This window comes from Notothenia rossii, assembly GCF_949606895.1.
Source record: "Notothenia rossii genome assembly, chromosome: 9".
In the NCBI taxonomy this organism is placed as follows: domain Eukaryota; kingdom Metazoa; phylum Chordata; class Actinopteri; order Perciformes; family Nototheniidae; genus Notothenia; species Notothenia rossii.
Window position 1 is genome coordinate 30050620 of NC_136907.1, and position 18040 is coordinate 30068659.

General features: G+C 41.5%; 1 protein-coding gene across 1 annotated transcript in view; it reads left to right on the forward strand.

The window, feature by feature from the left end:
• Positions 1-18040, forward strand: part of kirrel3a (kirre like nephrin family adhesion molecule 3a) — a 456972-nt gene that overhangs the window by 292277 nt on the left and 146655 nt on the right. The window contains exon 4 of the mRNA XM_079650321.1: positions 3065-3222. Coding sequence (XP_079506447.1) covers positions 3065-3222 — 158 coding nt within the window. The remainder of the gene's footprint in view (positions 1-3064; positions 3223-18040) is intronic.

Here is an 18040-nt window from a genome sequence, read left to right on the forward strand (position 1 = left end):
ACCCCTGCTGGTCTAAGAGTTAAACCAACTCATTCAGTTAAAATTCATTAAATTACGTGTTCCACCTTATATATTTATATTTAAGGCTTTACTGATGTGCCACAACAATGTCACCTAATGTTATTGATTTAAAATATCAATATTGTGGCTTTCCAAGTTAACATTGATTGATATGACTGCTATTAAATCAGCACATACTTCTGCCAGGGGATGCAACCCCTGAAATTCTCCTGCCACCCTCTTGCCACCTCATGAATATTTGTCTAGATCCGCCCCTGCCTCAAACAGATCTCAGAACCTCCAGCCCAGCCTCCTTACTGTATGTGATGGCAAATAACTTATTGAAAGTGTTGGGTCTCCGAGGTTCACATTGTTAAGAACATAGGCGTACACCTTAGAGTGAAGTTAAATCCAGTTGTGTTGCAGAAGTGCGTGCAGAGATGTTCATGATTCTAATGCTGTCTCAAATCGCATTCTTCTGTAAAGAGTCAAAACGCTGCACACGCAGCGATCGCCATGGCTAGACAACGGAAGTTTCATGACTGCGTTAATAGCTCCGGTAAACACAGCATTTTACAATAGGGTTGCCAACCGTCCCGTATTAGCCGGGACGCCCCGTATTTGAGTCAAAATGGGCGTATCCCGTACGGGACTTTGTTTGTAAAGGGAAAAATCAAAAATATTTTTCTGTTTGCGCGCAATGCAGTGTGTCTGGCTGCGTGCCTGTGTATGCGAAGGGCGCTAGGACCGCTCAGTGGACAGGGCAAGCCCAATGCTCGCACGTGTGTGTGTGTTTGTGTGTTTGTGTGTGAGATTTTCTCCGGTGGGCCGCGGGCGCGGCATCATTGTTTGTGTGGCATGTCAGCCTGTTCAGTCGTGTGGGAAAATGAGCGCTGCCGGTGGAGGAGGTGATAAGGATAACATTAAGTCTAATAATGATGTACCGTGCATGTTCACATCATGTATACTTTGCATTACTTAATACAATTTTTCAAATATTTATACAGAAACCCGAACTGTTAATTTAATTGGGCCACTTGGGCACTATGTAATGATTTAGTGGGAACGATTATTGCTCGCTAGCTAAGAGCGGAGATTGTGACCTCGCTGAGGGCACAGCAGCGCTGTGAGATTTGAGACAACACTTCAGTGGAGATTCACGCACTGCACAAATGTACAAAGTGCACACAATGGCAGTGTATTCAAAAGGCTTTATTGTCATATGCATAACTGGATTTAGATATCCAATGAAAAACGTAAGTCCCACAATCTGGTGGTTTTTGTCCTGATGCTGCGGTACCGTTCCAGTTTGTTGCTGGGGTGATGGGGGTCTTTTGAGGGAAGTGTCCGAATTAAGACATAGCAAAACCGTTCCCTTAACTAATTGTTTGTCGGAATTGAGCCAGGACTACTTCTTCATCTTTTTCTGTGTTTTTCTGCAGAGCATGTGTGATTGTCAGGAGACCTTTCTCAAAATAGCAGAACAAACAGAAAAAGGAGGGGTAGAGAGAGGGGATATCGTCCACTAGTTCATCGATCATGGATGCAGTGGTTCTCTCTCTTGCACCTAAGAAAGATAAAGTCTACAGTATGTGTGGGAAACACAGGATCACATTTGAGAGAGTATATCTGAAAAAACTGAAATGTTGACTTTAATTAAATGTATGAGAAATGTGTTGACATAATACATTAAATTAAAGTCAGTGTTTCAGTGTATGTTAGGGGAGTAACGGTTCACAAACATTTTGGTTCGTTACGTACCTCGGTTTTTAGGTCACGGTTCGGTTCGGTACGTTTTCGGTACAGCAGAAAACATCACAAAACATAAAATATTTGTGGGTTTTTTAAAATTATTATTAAACTGTGAATAATGTATTCACTCAAATAAATACAAAATATAATAAAATAAACATTAAGGTGCAGCATTCCGATGAACTGAAATAATCTGTATTTGAACTTTACTGTACTAGTACTCACAAAACATAAACTATTAGTTTTGGGTTTTTAATTATTATTAAACTGAATATTCACTCAAATAAATACAAAATATAATAAAATAAACATTAATGTGCTGCATTTCGATGAACTGAAATAATCTGTATTTGAACTGTACTGTACTAGTACCTAAGCAGCCAGTTTGACATTATGACTTGCTTGTCATTGTATTTTCATGTTTTTTAAAGAAAAATCAACTTGTCCACATTGCTTGCCGAAAGGGCAGATCTGCTGGCACTAACAATGTCTCCTGCTGTGGAGAACACCCTCTCGCTAGGGACAGAGGTAGCAGATACAGCCAGGTAGCGCTTTGCTAAAATGGCAACATAAGGATATTTGGCGTTTGTAATTAGCTTTGGCTCGGTCTGAACGTTTTGCGAGTGGTGGAGGCTTAAATGCTAGCGGGAGTTGGGTTGCACTTCAGTCTTTTTTCTTTTGGTACCGGTGATATTTCACGTTCGGGTGATGCCTTTTCAAATGAGTGTGCAAGTTTGATGTATTGCCAGCCGTGTAACCAATTGTAGTTGAACCAACAGCTTTGGTTTGGTCCACCTGTCTTTGTCCGTCATCCTTGTACGTAACTGTGAAACCAAAATGTTCCCAAACCGGAGACTTCAATGATGCTGGAGGATTTTCGAGCTCAACTTTATCTGCGTTCACCATTTCGACAGTTCCTTAAATTATCGACTACATTTGAACGCATCCCTGTGACCAGCTCTCATAGTATGCCTCTCGTCCAATTAAATGACTGGGTCGCTCTATGACGCGTTGAACCCAATGTGAGCAAATTACTCTGAATGCTGCAATGCAGCACCTGAGATTACTTCCAAAAAGTTGTTCACGTTCTCAATTTTTTATGTTTAACGTTATATTCGTTCGGTACACTTCGGTACACACGTGTACCGAACCGAACGGTACGGGTACGTGTACCGTTACACCCCTAGTGTATGTACCCTTATTGTGCACTTGTTGGCATATTGCTGTATTGGCATGTCTTGGTATTAGTTGTTTTTCTTTCGAAGTACAGTTCACCAAAACATAACCGTAACATCTACCTCTTCCTCCACAGTTCCTCCTGATGACCCGGTGATTGTGGGGGCCCCGGTGATGAGTTTACGGGCCGGTGACCATTTCAACCTCACATGTCACGCAGACAACGCCAAACCTGCTGCGTCTATCATATGGATCCGCAACGGGCTGGTCCTGAGTGGAGCCATGTACTCAAAGGTAAAACCGGAGAGCTCTCTGCTGAGGGTTGGTACCTCAGCTATGAGCGATGTTATGATACCAGAACATTTTGAAATCAATACCAATGTAACTCAACAACAAAAACAAAACAATAAATCCCAGGTAAGGGCAGCCGTGGCCCAGGAGGTAGATGGTCGTTATCCAATCAGAAAGGTCGGTGGTTTGATCCCCAGCCCCTGCAGTCAACATGTTGATGTATCCTGGTGAAAGATACTTTACCCCAAATAGCTCCCGATGGCATGGCCACAGTGTGTGAGTGAGTGTGGATGTTAGGTGAGCCTGTTCACCTGTAGCAATGTGTTTGAATGGGTGAATGCTGACACATTGAGGAGTTGTTAAGAATGGAAAACTGGCACAGAAATGCAGTCAATTTACTTCAACAGACATACAATAGCAATCTATTCACCATCTCCACAAACTGGAATGGCCTTCTGGGATGTGACGGTCCTTCAAAGACCGACAGTGACAAGGAGATAAACATTGTACATAACCTTAGATCGACTTTGTTTGCACTGTGTTTGATCCGGATTGTTGTGCCAGTTGCCAGTGGGGACTTTTCAGACACAATGTCATTCTTTCCACACCTGCTTAACTTTGAACTATTGTCTGTTATTGTTGGTCCTGTGTGTGTCTTCCAGTATGAACCTTGGACCACAAAAAGTCATAAGGGTAAAGAACTTGCTAATTTTGGGGTTTTCAAAAAAAAAGTGTACCCCTTGGTTCCTCATACTTTCATCAAAAAGTCAGATCTTCAATTTATGATACTCCTTACTTTAGTTTACCTGTTGGATCGATGAGTCATCAAATATTAACTCAGCATACCTGCTACATACTGGTATTTTTGCTCTAAACAGATAAAATATTAATGACCATGACTCCTTTTTGGTCCTTTTTGGGCTCTGTGTTTATTTGACTTTTTATTCAGTTTCTTTTGCGTTTTTTATATATATCTATAATTCACGTTGAACATTTTCTACCTTATATTTCAGCTGGATAAAGGAGTCCTCTGACGTGGATTTAAAAGTTCTTCTCCTACTTTATACCCATAGACTCCTAAACACATCAGACTGACAGTTATCGCCCCATATTCAGATTTCTTAAGAAAAAGCTACCTCTGGTCAGCAGGGCCCAACGTTGTTTCCTCATGGTTTATCCTTGAAGCACATTGCTTTAGGATTCAGGATTAGGGCCACTTGTGAAAATCGCCCAACAAAATTTGCCTGTGACCCTAATCCTCTCTCGTGCAATGCAAACACTGTTGTGTAACAGTCTCAGGGGGCCTGGGAGCATCTATCACACCTGTCATCTAATCTATCTGGATAAATCCTGGAGAGCTTAGCCTTGCTATAATGTAGTCTATGGAGAACTTTAAACTGTATTAGGCTGAGTCTAGTGCAACTGGAGGATGAGTTAACGGCTCTCAGGGCCTCCTTCCAAAAGTCATCAGAGAAGGTGAACTGTAGTTCCTTTTCCCAATTAGTTCTAATCTTGTTAATGGCAAATTCATCAACCGGAGCAAAAAGATCATAAAAATAAGAGACATGGCGCCTAGACAAAGTTCTTGCTCTAAGTACAAGATCCACTCCACTGGGAGGCAAGGATTGGGGGAATTGTGGAGAGTGGGTCTTAGCAAAATCCCTTAGTTGAAAGTATCTAAAGAAATCAGATCCTCTTAGATTAAAGGCAACCCGTAGTTGGTCAAAACTGGCAAACAGGCTATCAATGTATAACTCCCCTATGCAGCGGAGGCCTTCCCTCTCCAAGTGAGAAAATCGGGGGTCAATTGTGGCTGGCAAACATAGATGGTTGTTACAGACAGGAGTCGCTTGAGCAAGAGTAAGCCAACCAAAGTGACGTCTAACTTATGCCCAGATCTTTAAAGTGCCAATTGTGAGGGGGAAAGGGGCGGAGTGCTACATGCGAGGGCTTGAAGTGACATGGATCGACATGAGTTGGCCTCCACAAGGGTTAGGGTTAAGTGAACCACAGCATGATCTTGTGTGGGTTTGTGGCCCAGTAGTAACCCATAAGGTTAGGTAAACCAAGCCCACCCAGGAACCTGTCCCTCTGCAGTAATGGTCTACTAGCTCTTGCATGTTTACCAGCCCAAATAAATGAGGAAATGATATTATCTATGGCAGTGAAAAAAGATTTAGGCAAAAAGTAAGATTTTCCTAATTAAAATGTCTCTGACCCTTGTCTTGAGGTTAAATTGTGAATGAAACATTTGTCCAATCCACGGCCTATTCAGCTTTCGCTGATCAGAGTTACAGAGATGTGTCTCTTGCAGACCCGGCGCCAGAACAAATCTAAAGGGAGGGCATATGATTTTCATGGGAGGGCACACAAAACCGTCATGTGCTGCGGGCCTGCGGCACAATAGATATCAAACAGCAAGGCCAACAGCATTGCGTAAAGATGCACACTTATCGCAAATACATACACAAATAAAGGGCAACATAGAAACCACTTTTGAAACATTGTGTGCGTGGCAGCACAAACACTGGTGAATCACGAGCAAGGCACACTGGTTGAGGATGGCAGCTTCCTGATTGTTAGACTCGGAGAGAAATAGTAGAGACGGAGACGATGAACTGTTTAGCCCGCCTTGGGCATGGTTTATTTTTCCTATGCACTGCAGGTGCATCCTTTCGCTCAGCCGAGCTAACTTCGAACATTATTTTGGCCAACTCTGCATCTTTGTGCAGCGTATACTCAAACCGCGATAGGAAGAGCTCACTGCCTGACTCGGACATGCTGTGGAGTGAATCGAGTCACCTCTGAGAGGGAGTTGGTTGACAGCTAAAAAAGCTATCATATCAACGACAGCTGACACGTAATAACGGTTCCGTGCCAGCTGATCTGCACCAAAGTACTAATTTCCTTATTTGTTTCCTCGCGTATCTGTCTCTCTCTCCACAAACTCTCACATGAAATGTGTTCTTTTGATGCGGCATACCCAGTGCTTGAATTGGGCCGGTACTCACCGGTACGCAGTACCGGCATTTCTGATTTTTACCCATGCGGGTACTCAGTAAAATGCCGGTATTCAGCCGCCGGCAATATACGTATATATTGTAAACGCAACGCAGCGCAAATGTGGGTCTGACTCTGCCTCACAGAGGGTGACTGGCTGTCTACATGACGTGGCCTGCCGACATTGCCACTTTCATACAGATCATACTAATGCCCTCGATTGGTCTCTGTGTGTCATTCAAGCTCGGGAGGGTGTGTGTTGGTGTATGTGTGGCGCGATCGAGCGAGAAAGCGCGCGCACCGGTTACGTGTATTGTTGTTAGCATCTGGTGCTAGCTAGCTGCGCTAACGGATATAAGGAGCTGTTAAAACAACAAGGTGGAGGGAGAGTCCTTTGCTGTCAGACTGAGAGGCTGATAACTACATCTCTGGTGAGGTAAATTACTCTCTTGAGTCTTTAGATAGTTAACTTAGTTTAAGTTATCTCAGTGGGTCTCAAACGGTTCGGTCACCATTTATGTAAACACATATTTCCATTTGAGGGGGTAATGATTAGTAAAATATGCATGAATAATACAAACAAAATGTTAACTAGGTGAAAAAAGGTAAGATAAACTTGTTGAGAGCTAAAACTAGTCTTTGCTGTTGCCTCAAAGAGGAGCAGGGGGGAGAGGAGGGAGACAGGAGAGGCCGATTCAGGAGCCCAGACACACTCACAACTATAAATGAACCAAAAACAAATAAATAAACAAGTTTAAATGTTTTTTCATATTGGATATTGTATTTTATTGGTTATGGCCATGTACTTATGATTTTATGATTATTTAAATGTATACATTTTTGTTTCATATGGGTGTAGTCTCTTTATTTCCCCCTCAAAATGCACCAGATTGATGCATTTAAGTCCAACATTTAAAAAAAATCTTACCGGGGGAGCATGCCCCCGGACCCCCCTATAGGATTTGAAGCCCGGCCCCACTGTTCCCAAATAGATTTGCAATTTTTTTTAAATAGTAACCCATCTCCATATGTTTATTTTTGCGTAGTAGATTTAGACTAGAGGGCTATCACTTTGTGCAGCAACGCTATTGACAAATAAATCCAGCAAAATGGCACAAAAAACTGGTAGTGGCCTCAGGGACGAGGAGTCATTTAACCAGCCAGTAGGAGTCAAGCTTTACTTTCTTTTATATCCATAAAGAAAAAGTAAATCTGTTTACAGTTGTTTCATTATGGATGTTGAGAGGTATCCATATATCTCTTCATTTTGCTCTCAAAGTGCACCAGATTGATGCATCTAACTTCAATATTTTAAAAAAAATGTTCCCGGGGGACCATGCCCCCGGACCCCCCTAGACTAGAGGGTGTCAGGTCCACTCCTCACTTATAAAAATAGCACTTTCCCACTGCACCCCCTCTAATCTCAGATGCACCCTGAGTCATTTTGTTTAAGTACAGTGAGCCTTTCTAAAATATACAGTAAAGAGACAAACCCACCAGCATTATAGGATATACTATGACTTTGTGCCAAATACTTGTTGCTGATTTAGAGTACTGGCACCTTTTTTATTCCAATTCAAGAACTGGGCATACCTTAGCAGCATGGGCGGCGCCAGGATTTGTTTGCTGCAGTTGCTTAGCAGTTGCTATATGACAGCACAGCGTTGCTAGTTAATTTTCAAAATAAATAAACAAACAATACCAGTGGGCCAAGCACGAGCCTGTTCATATTGTAGCGTTCACCGCTATTCAAGATCACAGATCACGAGCCTTCAATGTCGAAAACATTCTCTTTATTTTCTGCTATTGATGGCCACAGCCACGCCTTACAGAACCAATCAATAGTATAACACTCATTATGACTTTTCCCACACTCGAAGACAACTCCTACCGTCTCGTACTCCCTCCACCCTCACACCGAAAACACACACACACACCTGGAAGGGGCACTCTCTCCCTAACTCCCACCAACAACATTGCCTAAATAACTTTACAAATGTACTAAACTGTCCACATCTGATAATGATATGGCAACCACCTCGCACTATGTTTTGTGCAGAAGGCAACGGAGGGACTATTTTATTTTATTCCCGGGCTGATTTTTAGTCCCAGTGCGCCACTGAACGTAGCTATTATGTAAGGTGCTGGTATATACAGTATATACTAACTGGGCTTTCCCCCCCAAAAAGTTGTGGATTAAACAAGTGAAGTACATGTTATGTTATAAAGCCGTGGAGGGCGGTAGTTTATAAACCAAAGAGTAACCGCCCTCAAGGGACGCTCTAATAAGTAAAGCGAACGCACCCGCAAGGACAACTGGCCTCCTATTGGTTGAGGGATTTTGACAGGGTTGTTGCACAAATGATCCGAGCACGCACAGAAAAAATCTGAGAGCAGACATTTCACGAGCTAACAGAAGCAGCCTGAGTGCGAGGAGAAGATTTTAAGCTGGAACACAGGAAATCTGTAAGCAGCAATATATCTGAGTGCAAGCGTACAGTTTGAGCAGAAGCAGAGCAAATCTAAGTGCAAGCAGGCACTATTTGAGTGCGACGACAGGGTTTGAGGGAAATAAATCAATAAAGTATGCTCTCAAATTTAAATACCACGCTCTTGAATAAAGATAGGGAATAACCCCCATAATAACTGACATCCTAACTATTAACTTGGACACGCTACAATATTATCATTAATATTTACATGAAAACATTCCTTTGACACTTATAACATTACTTTGCAAGGTAAGCACAACCAAAATAAGTTTGTAATAGCAGAATTTGAACACTGTTTCTATGCTCCTGCAATATTTTTGTATAATACCATTACACCCTAAGCGTACAAGTACACAAAAACGATCCATGCTGTGGCATTTAACCTCATCACATACAGTACATGCCAACCTTTCCAAATCCAAAAGAGGTAGGTTTGCGCGCAGCAAATGTGCACGCCCAAATGAGGTAATCAGAAGAAATGGAACCCCAGTAATTACATGTATAAACCATGTATTTAACATATGTTGCATCATTTTATGCATTTTTCAGAAAAAGTGGTAGTTTGGTAAACAGTGACATGACATAAACTACTTGTTTGGTCTGTAAAATGCCCGAAAAGTAAAAGAGTGGGAGATACATAGCCCACAGTCTCCACATTTTATTATATTTTTAATGTGTTTCCATACATGCCAACCTTTCCAAATCCAAAAGAGGTAGGTTTTCGCGCGGCAAATGTGCACGACCAAATGAGGTAATCAGAAGAAATGGAACCCCAGTAATTACATGTATAAACCATGTATTTAACATATGTTGCATCATTTTATGCATTTTTCAGAAAAAGTGGTAGTTTGGTAAACAGTGACATCAACGACATGTCTGGTCTGTAAAATGCCCGAAAAGTAAAAGAATGGGAGATAAATATCCCAAAATCTCCACATTTTATTATATTTTTAATGTTTTTCTGGTCCTCTTTCAGTTGAGACAGTGTAGATCAAGGATGTGTCAGGATGTAGAACTCTTTAGTGAACATTGGATAATGCCAGGTATATGTTCTTGTTTCATGTTGTTGACATATTAGAGTCAAAGGTTTGCACCGAGCGAAATATCTTTGTGTTGCGCCATAAATCAGAAAATACTGCATTAAAAAAGTCATTTCCTGCATTTCTCTACTGATAAAGTGTGATATAAATAATGTACAGGCTTTCAGATTGCTGTAGTTCATTAAACAGAGACATTAAAGACATGTTTGGTGTTTAAAATGTCAGAAAAAGTGAAATAATGGGAGATAAATAACCTCAAGTCTCAACATTTTATTATATCTTGTGTGTATTTGTGGTCCTCTTTCAGTTGAGACACTGTAGGTGAAGGATGCTTCAGGAAAAGACCAAACACTGGATGTCTTTCAGTCGCCAACATGTGTTTTTGAGACACTGATACTAACGGGGAAATCCTGCAGTACTCAAATGCCTCGTCTCTGTTCCCTTAAACTCATTTGGGAGTGATTACCCATCAGCCCCGCGGATGCAGAGGAAAGGCAGCGTTACCCCCGGTCAGCACGTTGTTTCTCTTTCAGAAACACAGAGGACTGTTTGTATGATAAGATCACAGACACGCTGCAAACGGTGTCCGCCAAAAGTCGAGTCCAGTGTCTATGTAGTGTCATTTGTATTTGTTATAGCTTGGGAAGATTGCAAATCGGTAGGGAAAGCCATCTGAGTCGGTAGGCGGTAGAAACATGTCAAAAGCGGTAGACTACCGCACAAATCGGTAGGGTTGGCAAGTATGTCATCACCACACCGCAAACACACACACACACACACACACACACACACACACACACACACACACACACACACACACACACACACATACACACACACACACACACACGGATAACAGGGTTGTCCGGCTGGACCAGCTCCGTTGGAGATCGCGGTCGTTTACGCTGACTTGTGAGAAATATTTCCATTTTCAATCTGTGTTCACATACTGAGAATTATAACAACATTAGCCAAGTAACAGTTCGCGCTTTAACTTACAACGACCCCTGATAGATCTCGCGAGAATGTGTATAAATATATTTAGATACATTTTCATAACAAAACAATGGGGTTGCTAAGCCGTATAGGCCATTGTTGGAGTTGCTACAGCAACTCCAAGCTACCCCCTGGTAGCTTGGACTGCTTAGCAGTCCTTTATCAGTCTGTAATGCGTGTTTCCAGTCGCAAAAACCTTTGACAGTAAAAGCCGCATCAGATGAAGACGTATTTACTTTAAACTGTCTACAGGGGAAACAAAAGGCTGCGTCTGCTTTTAACGAATATTCAAGCCATAGTCTGTTGTTGTATCATGCAGTGGCAAAAGTGCGCTTCTTTCCTGAAAACAATCTCCCTGGATAACGATCCAGTTTCACCTGGTTGGGTTTATTAACCCCAAAATCATCTGGGGCTGTTGGTCTTTGAGCGGTTGCTGGCCCAATAGCACCTGTTGATGTGATGCAAGGTAGCGTCTGTAGTGGAGGCTCCGGCACGGAGGAGGAGGAGGAGGATGCTGGCGGGTGTGGTACAGGGTGTGGCAACGCAGGTGGTGATGGTAAGGGCACAAGGAGCTGTGCCTCGGAGGACAGCATTGGTGGCGGCCGCCTTGATGAGTCAAGGATTGGGCTCGCTAACTCAGCCCCGGGTTTTGCCGAGGTCAAGCTTGTGACATTAAGGCGAGCTGCTGCAACGGCAGGTGCAGGGTCGCCAGCAGCACCATCGGCTGCAGTTCTTTCATCGCTATTTCGTTTGAACAAATCCTTAGACCTTTTAAGCCAATTTCTGATGTCCATTTTGTAATTCAAACAGAAATGGGAGTCTACAGAATGCACAATAAACAATAAACAAATCCAGAATAGGTGGCTGAGTGTGACGCTTTGATTGGTCTAAATGTGGACGAATCACAAATCACAACAGACACATGCATTTATTTGACGTAGCCTGCGACTTTTTTTTTTAGCTACTATCTGACATCACATACAGTACATCGTAGCATAAAAGTTCACAGTTTATTTATAATTAAAAAAATATTATTCAACCGAAGCATTCAACCCACCAGTGTTCAAAGAGAGTATCCTGACCGCCTGTCCACCACCAGTCCCTGTACCATTTACATTAGCCATGAGACTGCGTACAGCATCAAAAGTGTCAGATCAGCCCTAGAACATCCACAACTAAAAATGGAGAGAACAGTGTACATAAAGATGACAAAAAACAATGTAAATGAAACAGCTGCCTCAAACGAATAGAAACGTATAGATAAATGCCCCACCCTCTCCCGCCCTCTCCCTCCCATCCTCTACTCCCTCCTACCTCCTCCTATGCCCTAGCCCCCCTCCCTCCCCACCCCTTAGCTCCATCTGCCAATGAAATTGGCAATAACTTCCCTACCTGAATCATCTCTCCTTCTTCAAGGTATCTCAGTACCCACAACATGCAGCTACAACCTCTTTAGTAAGTGTAACAATTGTGAACAGAAAATGTTAACAAGAACATTGCAAAAGTGCAAAAAAACAAACAGGGTAGGCTATATAGTGTAAATATAAAAATGTAATCATACAAAAAATAAATGTAGACCACATGTCGCATTGTGCGCTGTCATGGCTAGGTAACGTTAGATTATACAATCAATTGTGTCCCAACATAACGGTTGTAACGTACCCATTCCACCATCAATGCAGCGCTTGCGTGGTTTAGCCTAGCCTAGCCCAGCCACCACTAGCCTAGCACAACATCAGTGGTTAGTTAGCCGGCTCGCGTTCATAGCCAGCTGCAAAGGCTACAGCCTCCAGGGGCGAGGAGAACCTTTTCTTAGCTCCGCTTCCAAGTGTGATCTGCAGGCGAGCAGGGAACATAAGAGCCGGTCTGAGGCCTAGGTTGTACAGCTTTGACATGATGTCCCGGTATTTCGCCCGCTGTTCGAGGACCTCCTGTGGGAAGTCTTCGTAGATCTGCACTGGTGTCCCACGGTAGCGGAGATCCCCTTGTCTCTTGCAGACCTCCCGAACAATCAGGTCCTTGACTTGGTAGCGATGCAGCCGCATTATCACAGGTCGCGATCTCACCCCTGGCTGCGGCCTAGCAGCCGGCGCTCTGTGTGCACGGTCCAGCTCGGGAGGGGATTGGAGAGTTTCATTGCCTAGCAGCTCGACCAAAAGTTCAGAAAAGAAGATTGTAGGCCGGGATCCCTCAATAGACTCAGGAAGTCCAATGATTCTAATGTTATTTCTGCGGCTCCAACCTTCCAGATCTGCGGTCTTCGCAGCTAGCTTAGCATTGCTATCTGCTAATACCGCACACTTCTCCTCGAGCATACAGAGTCGCTGATCTTGCAGATTGGTATTGGTCTCGAGAGTCAATTTGTTCCACATGTTCTGCTATGACGTGTAGCAGAACAAGTTGCATTTGGTTCAGCTTCGCCTCCAGTACCGCAAAGGCAGCTTTGAAGTCAACTTTTAATACTTTTTAACACTGATATAAATGTCAGGACCAATGTTCAACAAGCCAGTTATCAATGAAAAAAGAGCAACTTGACTCACAACCTTGATTGAATCTTGACTAATCTTGATTGATCTGCAAAGAAAAAACTGTCCGTTCCACTCCGTACGGCTGGACTGCTGCGACAGCAACGTGACTTAAAATGAACGGCAGCACTGATCGAGGTTTTCTGTAACTGTCCAAGTCTGTTAACATATTTCTTTCCATTAACCAGTCTTTAAACACTGCCTGAGCCCATACCGTGTCCCTGTTAGTGTTTAGTTCCTGTCTGGCACCATTCCAAACCGCACCCTAAACTACCCCTCCGTTTGCGCATTTGTTTCTTCTCTTGCTCTGGTTTCTTGTTCTCTTTTCTTTTTTTCTTTCCTGGGGACAGTTTAGCCATCATGAATACAGTTGTGTACTCTCCACAAATATAAAAATAGATGTTAAAAGTATTCTACAGTGTCTTCTGGTGTATTTGTACTTATTTCTGCATATTCATTTGACTGCACATAGTCACTGGATCGAGAGTCCTTAACAACGGTTTGTTAACCATAGCAGCGGCCTGCTAGTGAAAAAGAGAAGATCTCAAAATGCTCAAAATGTTCGAAATTGACCAATCACAATCGTGTATTTACATAAGCCATGTCATAAAGACTAATATTTTCATATCATATGTCATATTATTATTACAAGGACATTGTTTCTAAATGTACCAGCAGTTGAATCAATGCAACTCTGGGACCATAAAGCAGGCTTCATTAGACTTCATAAAAAACGTTAATGCCCTAGAATATTGGTAACCTCTGGATGAGAACAGAAAATAGAACCCAGAGGAAGATGAGGAGCAGCCAACATGGAAGTGCTTTTGATTCTGAGATTACAATTTGGCAAAGAGGGTTTCAGTCATCATCATTATCCCTCTGAAGTCATTTTACCATTCCATCAAACACCTTGCTACATCAATTTAATGCCAGCTGAGATTCTTTTTTTTATTCGATCCGCAGGGCATGAGTGAACCTTCATGTCATGCTTTAAACATGAGAAAAAAATTGAAAATGTCCCAATGCCATTAATTATTGACGTTTCTTCTGGCAGTTTGTTCACTTTGTTCAGCGTATGGATGGAAACAGGAAGAGTGAGAAGTCCTTTTAAAGGCGTATTCCCCTGATGTAGATCTTAGTGCGGCTCAGCTTGGTAGCTGTGGCAGGCCAGCAGCCCTTGATTCATTATAGAAACTCATAAATTAGACAGAGCTGAGTCACTTAAACATGTTTATTAAAGGCACAAGGCTTCTCACATCAATAATACATGCCATATTACATTGCTCCATACGACAGTGTGCACTTACATTTTCCAATTCATCCAGAGAGGGGAGCTTGAGTATTGGTTCTTTGTGCCTTGGAGTGTTTTATGTGACATGATGTTTGCATGTACGTATGCACAGGGGTGTAACTTTGGTTTGAGAAGTGGGGGGGACACAAAACAGGGGGTCTGGGGGCTCTCCACAATAAAACATTTCTTGATATGAATCCCATTTCCTGCAATTCTACAAACATTTAGGGACTATGGTGATAAAATATACGGGTAAAAATTTAGTTGGCCATAAAGATACATTCTGCCAGAAAGAAAAAGACTCAAATATGTATACGGAAAAGCTGTCTTGCTTTCTTAATTGTTAAATATAGGGGCCGATAGCCAACACTGGAAATAATTATTTCATAAAGTCAAACATTTTCAGAATGTATGTTTGTGTGATTAAAATAAAAAATAATGTGAGATTCAATTTCCACTTTGTTTTTTCTTCTTCTTTTATTTATGGTCATAACAAATGATTCAAAATATGACCAGACAAACCAAAAAAAAAAGGTAAAAAGAAATAGAAAAATGTAATATAAAGGCTTAGGTCGAAGGTTTAAGACAAACTTTTAATATAAAGAAAATATTTCATCGTCCTCAATCTTCCCTTCAATCCCATCTCTCCATGTATCCTTTACTGTCCTCTCTGCTCTTCTCAGCTAAAAGAACCAAACACATGCTTCCTGTACTCATTCGCAAGGATAAACTCCTGGCAAATATTTTCCCTGCTGACTTTATCCAGCAATTCCTTGTGAATGTGAGAAACTGCTACATTGTTAATGCGAATTTGCATCATTGTACTTCTCAGCCAGGTCTTCAACCTCCTCAGAGCACTGAAGCTCCTCTCTGCTTCAGAAAAGGCTGCAGGAACAACCATAAGAAGCCGTGTAAGGGCTTATACTTGGTCGAAAAGGCCACAGACTTCAGGCAACTGACTCCTCGGAATAGCTGCGGCCTCTGAAGTGGATTTGAATGGGTACTGGAGCTTAAACATGTCAAGCTGCACCTTCAGTGACCTTTGGTTTAATTCAGGATACTGGTCCACCACTGCGGTGTCCAGCTCCCCAGTTAGGAGGACTTCCTCGTGCTTTGCCAATATTGTCAGACCACTCTGATGAAACCTCTCCTTCAGCTACATGTCCACAGCATCCAGCACCTTGAAGAAGTCAGCTCTGTAGTGTTCTTCTGGGGTTGTGGGTGTGTGTGCAGTAGTGTCGTTGCCAATAAGGCGTTTTGGTGGACGGCGGATGTGTGGCATGCTTATGCAACCTAGTCTCATGGCATTTCGTGCTCACCAACACGATTTTTAATCTATTGATTCATGTTCACCAACACGATTTTTTCCTTTTTTTCGTGTTGCACAGCACGATTTTAAAAGCAATGTATTTCTACTGGTAATGTGTTTCGTGCCTGCAGCACATCTTTTTCTCCGGTCGGGTCGTGGAAGACCGGAAGCTGTGTGGTTCATAAAAACATGTTCTGACTCAATATCAAGCCACAATTATTGCTTTTATTTTAAATCGTATAATTTCGGACTTTTGTTGCCGTCTGTGAGGAAAATAAATGGGGCTCAGAGCCTCAGAATACTGAAATCTGTATTTTTAAATCTTTTTTTCCTTCTAATTTGTTATTCTTTTCAAAATAACACACTGTTATTTACTCACCAATAACACACAATTATCCTTGCTTTTATTTATTGGTTTAATTCCATAATCTCTGGCTTTTTTGGTGTCCGTCAGGAACTGAATTTCAAAATAAAAATAACCGGAAATAGACGAAGGCCTCTAGGAGTTTAGGATGGCCGAAGACACTACACTACCCATAATCCCCAGCTACGTTTAGGACTACAGTCCCCGTGATTAATCTTCAAGCGCTGGGATTGGATGTCGGAGTGGCAGTGCGCCAAGGTTACGCCGAGCGTCAAACAGCTGTTTGAAATGGAACAAAACCACGCCAGACTATCCAAAACTGGAATCGAACGCCCCCCCCAGAACTACACATGCTGGCTATTGTGTTTCGCAAAATGTTCCATGGGACGTCTCTACTGAACGTTTTCGTTTTTCCCACAATTAGAAGTTGCCAGTATTAAACACATTGGTGTTATCAAATGTAAAACATATAATTAATAAATGGGTGAAAATCGCTTGTGTCCATAATGCGCAGCCTTAATATATACCCACATGACAGCTCATTGTTACTTTGTAATTCTACTCCACAATTCAGAGGTTAACCTGATTGCCAAGTGCCAACAATCAGGAGAGATATTTGATAGTTGGTGCTTGAGAAGACTAAACATTTATCTGCATTGACATGAATGGAAACGAGTAATAAAGTATATTCATTACTCGTTATTCTCTACTAATAGTTAATTAAAGACTGTATAATGGCTATTCTGCACATCCCTTTCAAGATTTCAAGATTTTCGAAGGTTATTGACATATCATATACAAAACTACGGTGTACGCAATGAATGAAAATCTTGGGTCACAGGTTCCTCAACAGCACATTACAAGACATCTATCAACATGGGTTTGAACGTCCACCATTAAACTGTCATATTCTGCACATTTCTTATACTATCTACATACATAAGAGTATAATTCATATGTATAATATCAGTTAAAATAACTGCTTCAACATAGTTAACATTGCAGGAAAGCAATATATTAGACGTTAAGTACTTTGTCAGGCTTAATATTTATCTGTAGATACCCCCAAAGTTTTTTTCTTATTTAAAAGAGGACCTTAATCTAAAGTATTATTTAATGTTTAAATAAAGGTTAATTCGTTTTTCTGTTTTGCACATCCTCCTATTAATATCTTTGTACATCCTGCTCTAAACTGTTTTATTGTAGAGATCACTTACTGTATCTTCTTGATTTTTTATATTCTATATTTCTATCACAGACCTTCTACTTTCCCCCTATGAAAGAATGTACTCTTAATATTTTTTTAATCAAATATAACACATAAAAACAATAATTCAATAACGTGCTTTAACCACTAGGCGGTGCACACAAGGTACACACAGCTATAATAACTTTGTATTATCAGTGTAGGACACTTATGTATGTACAACATCTGAAGATGTGTAGTTTTATACATGTTTTCACATAATTTTAATGCATATTGCTATACTATTTCAGACTCAGTATTTACATTCTTATATTCAAAGAAAATCAAAGTCCTTTTATATCAGCTGTGCACCGTTATGGTGTAAATATAACCTATCTACGAATTAGATCAAATATAAAAGTCAGCTGAATTAGTGTTGATACTGCAAGGAGACGTATTGTGTGAAGAGAAATTGAAGATGTTGTTTAATTGTTGATATATTTATGATCCACGTTAAGTATTCAGTTTCGGTGGCATTTCTTCCAGTTTTTCCAAAGGTCTTCTCCTCAGGGCTCTATAAATAAAGAACTACGGCAGATCTGTAATATGTAATGGAGC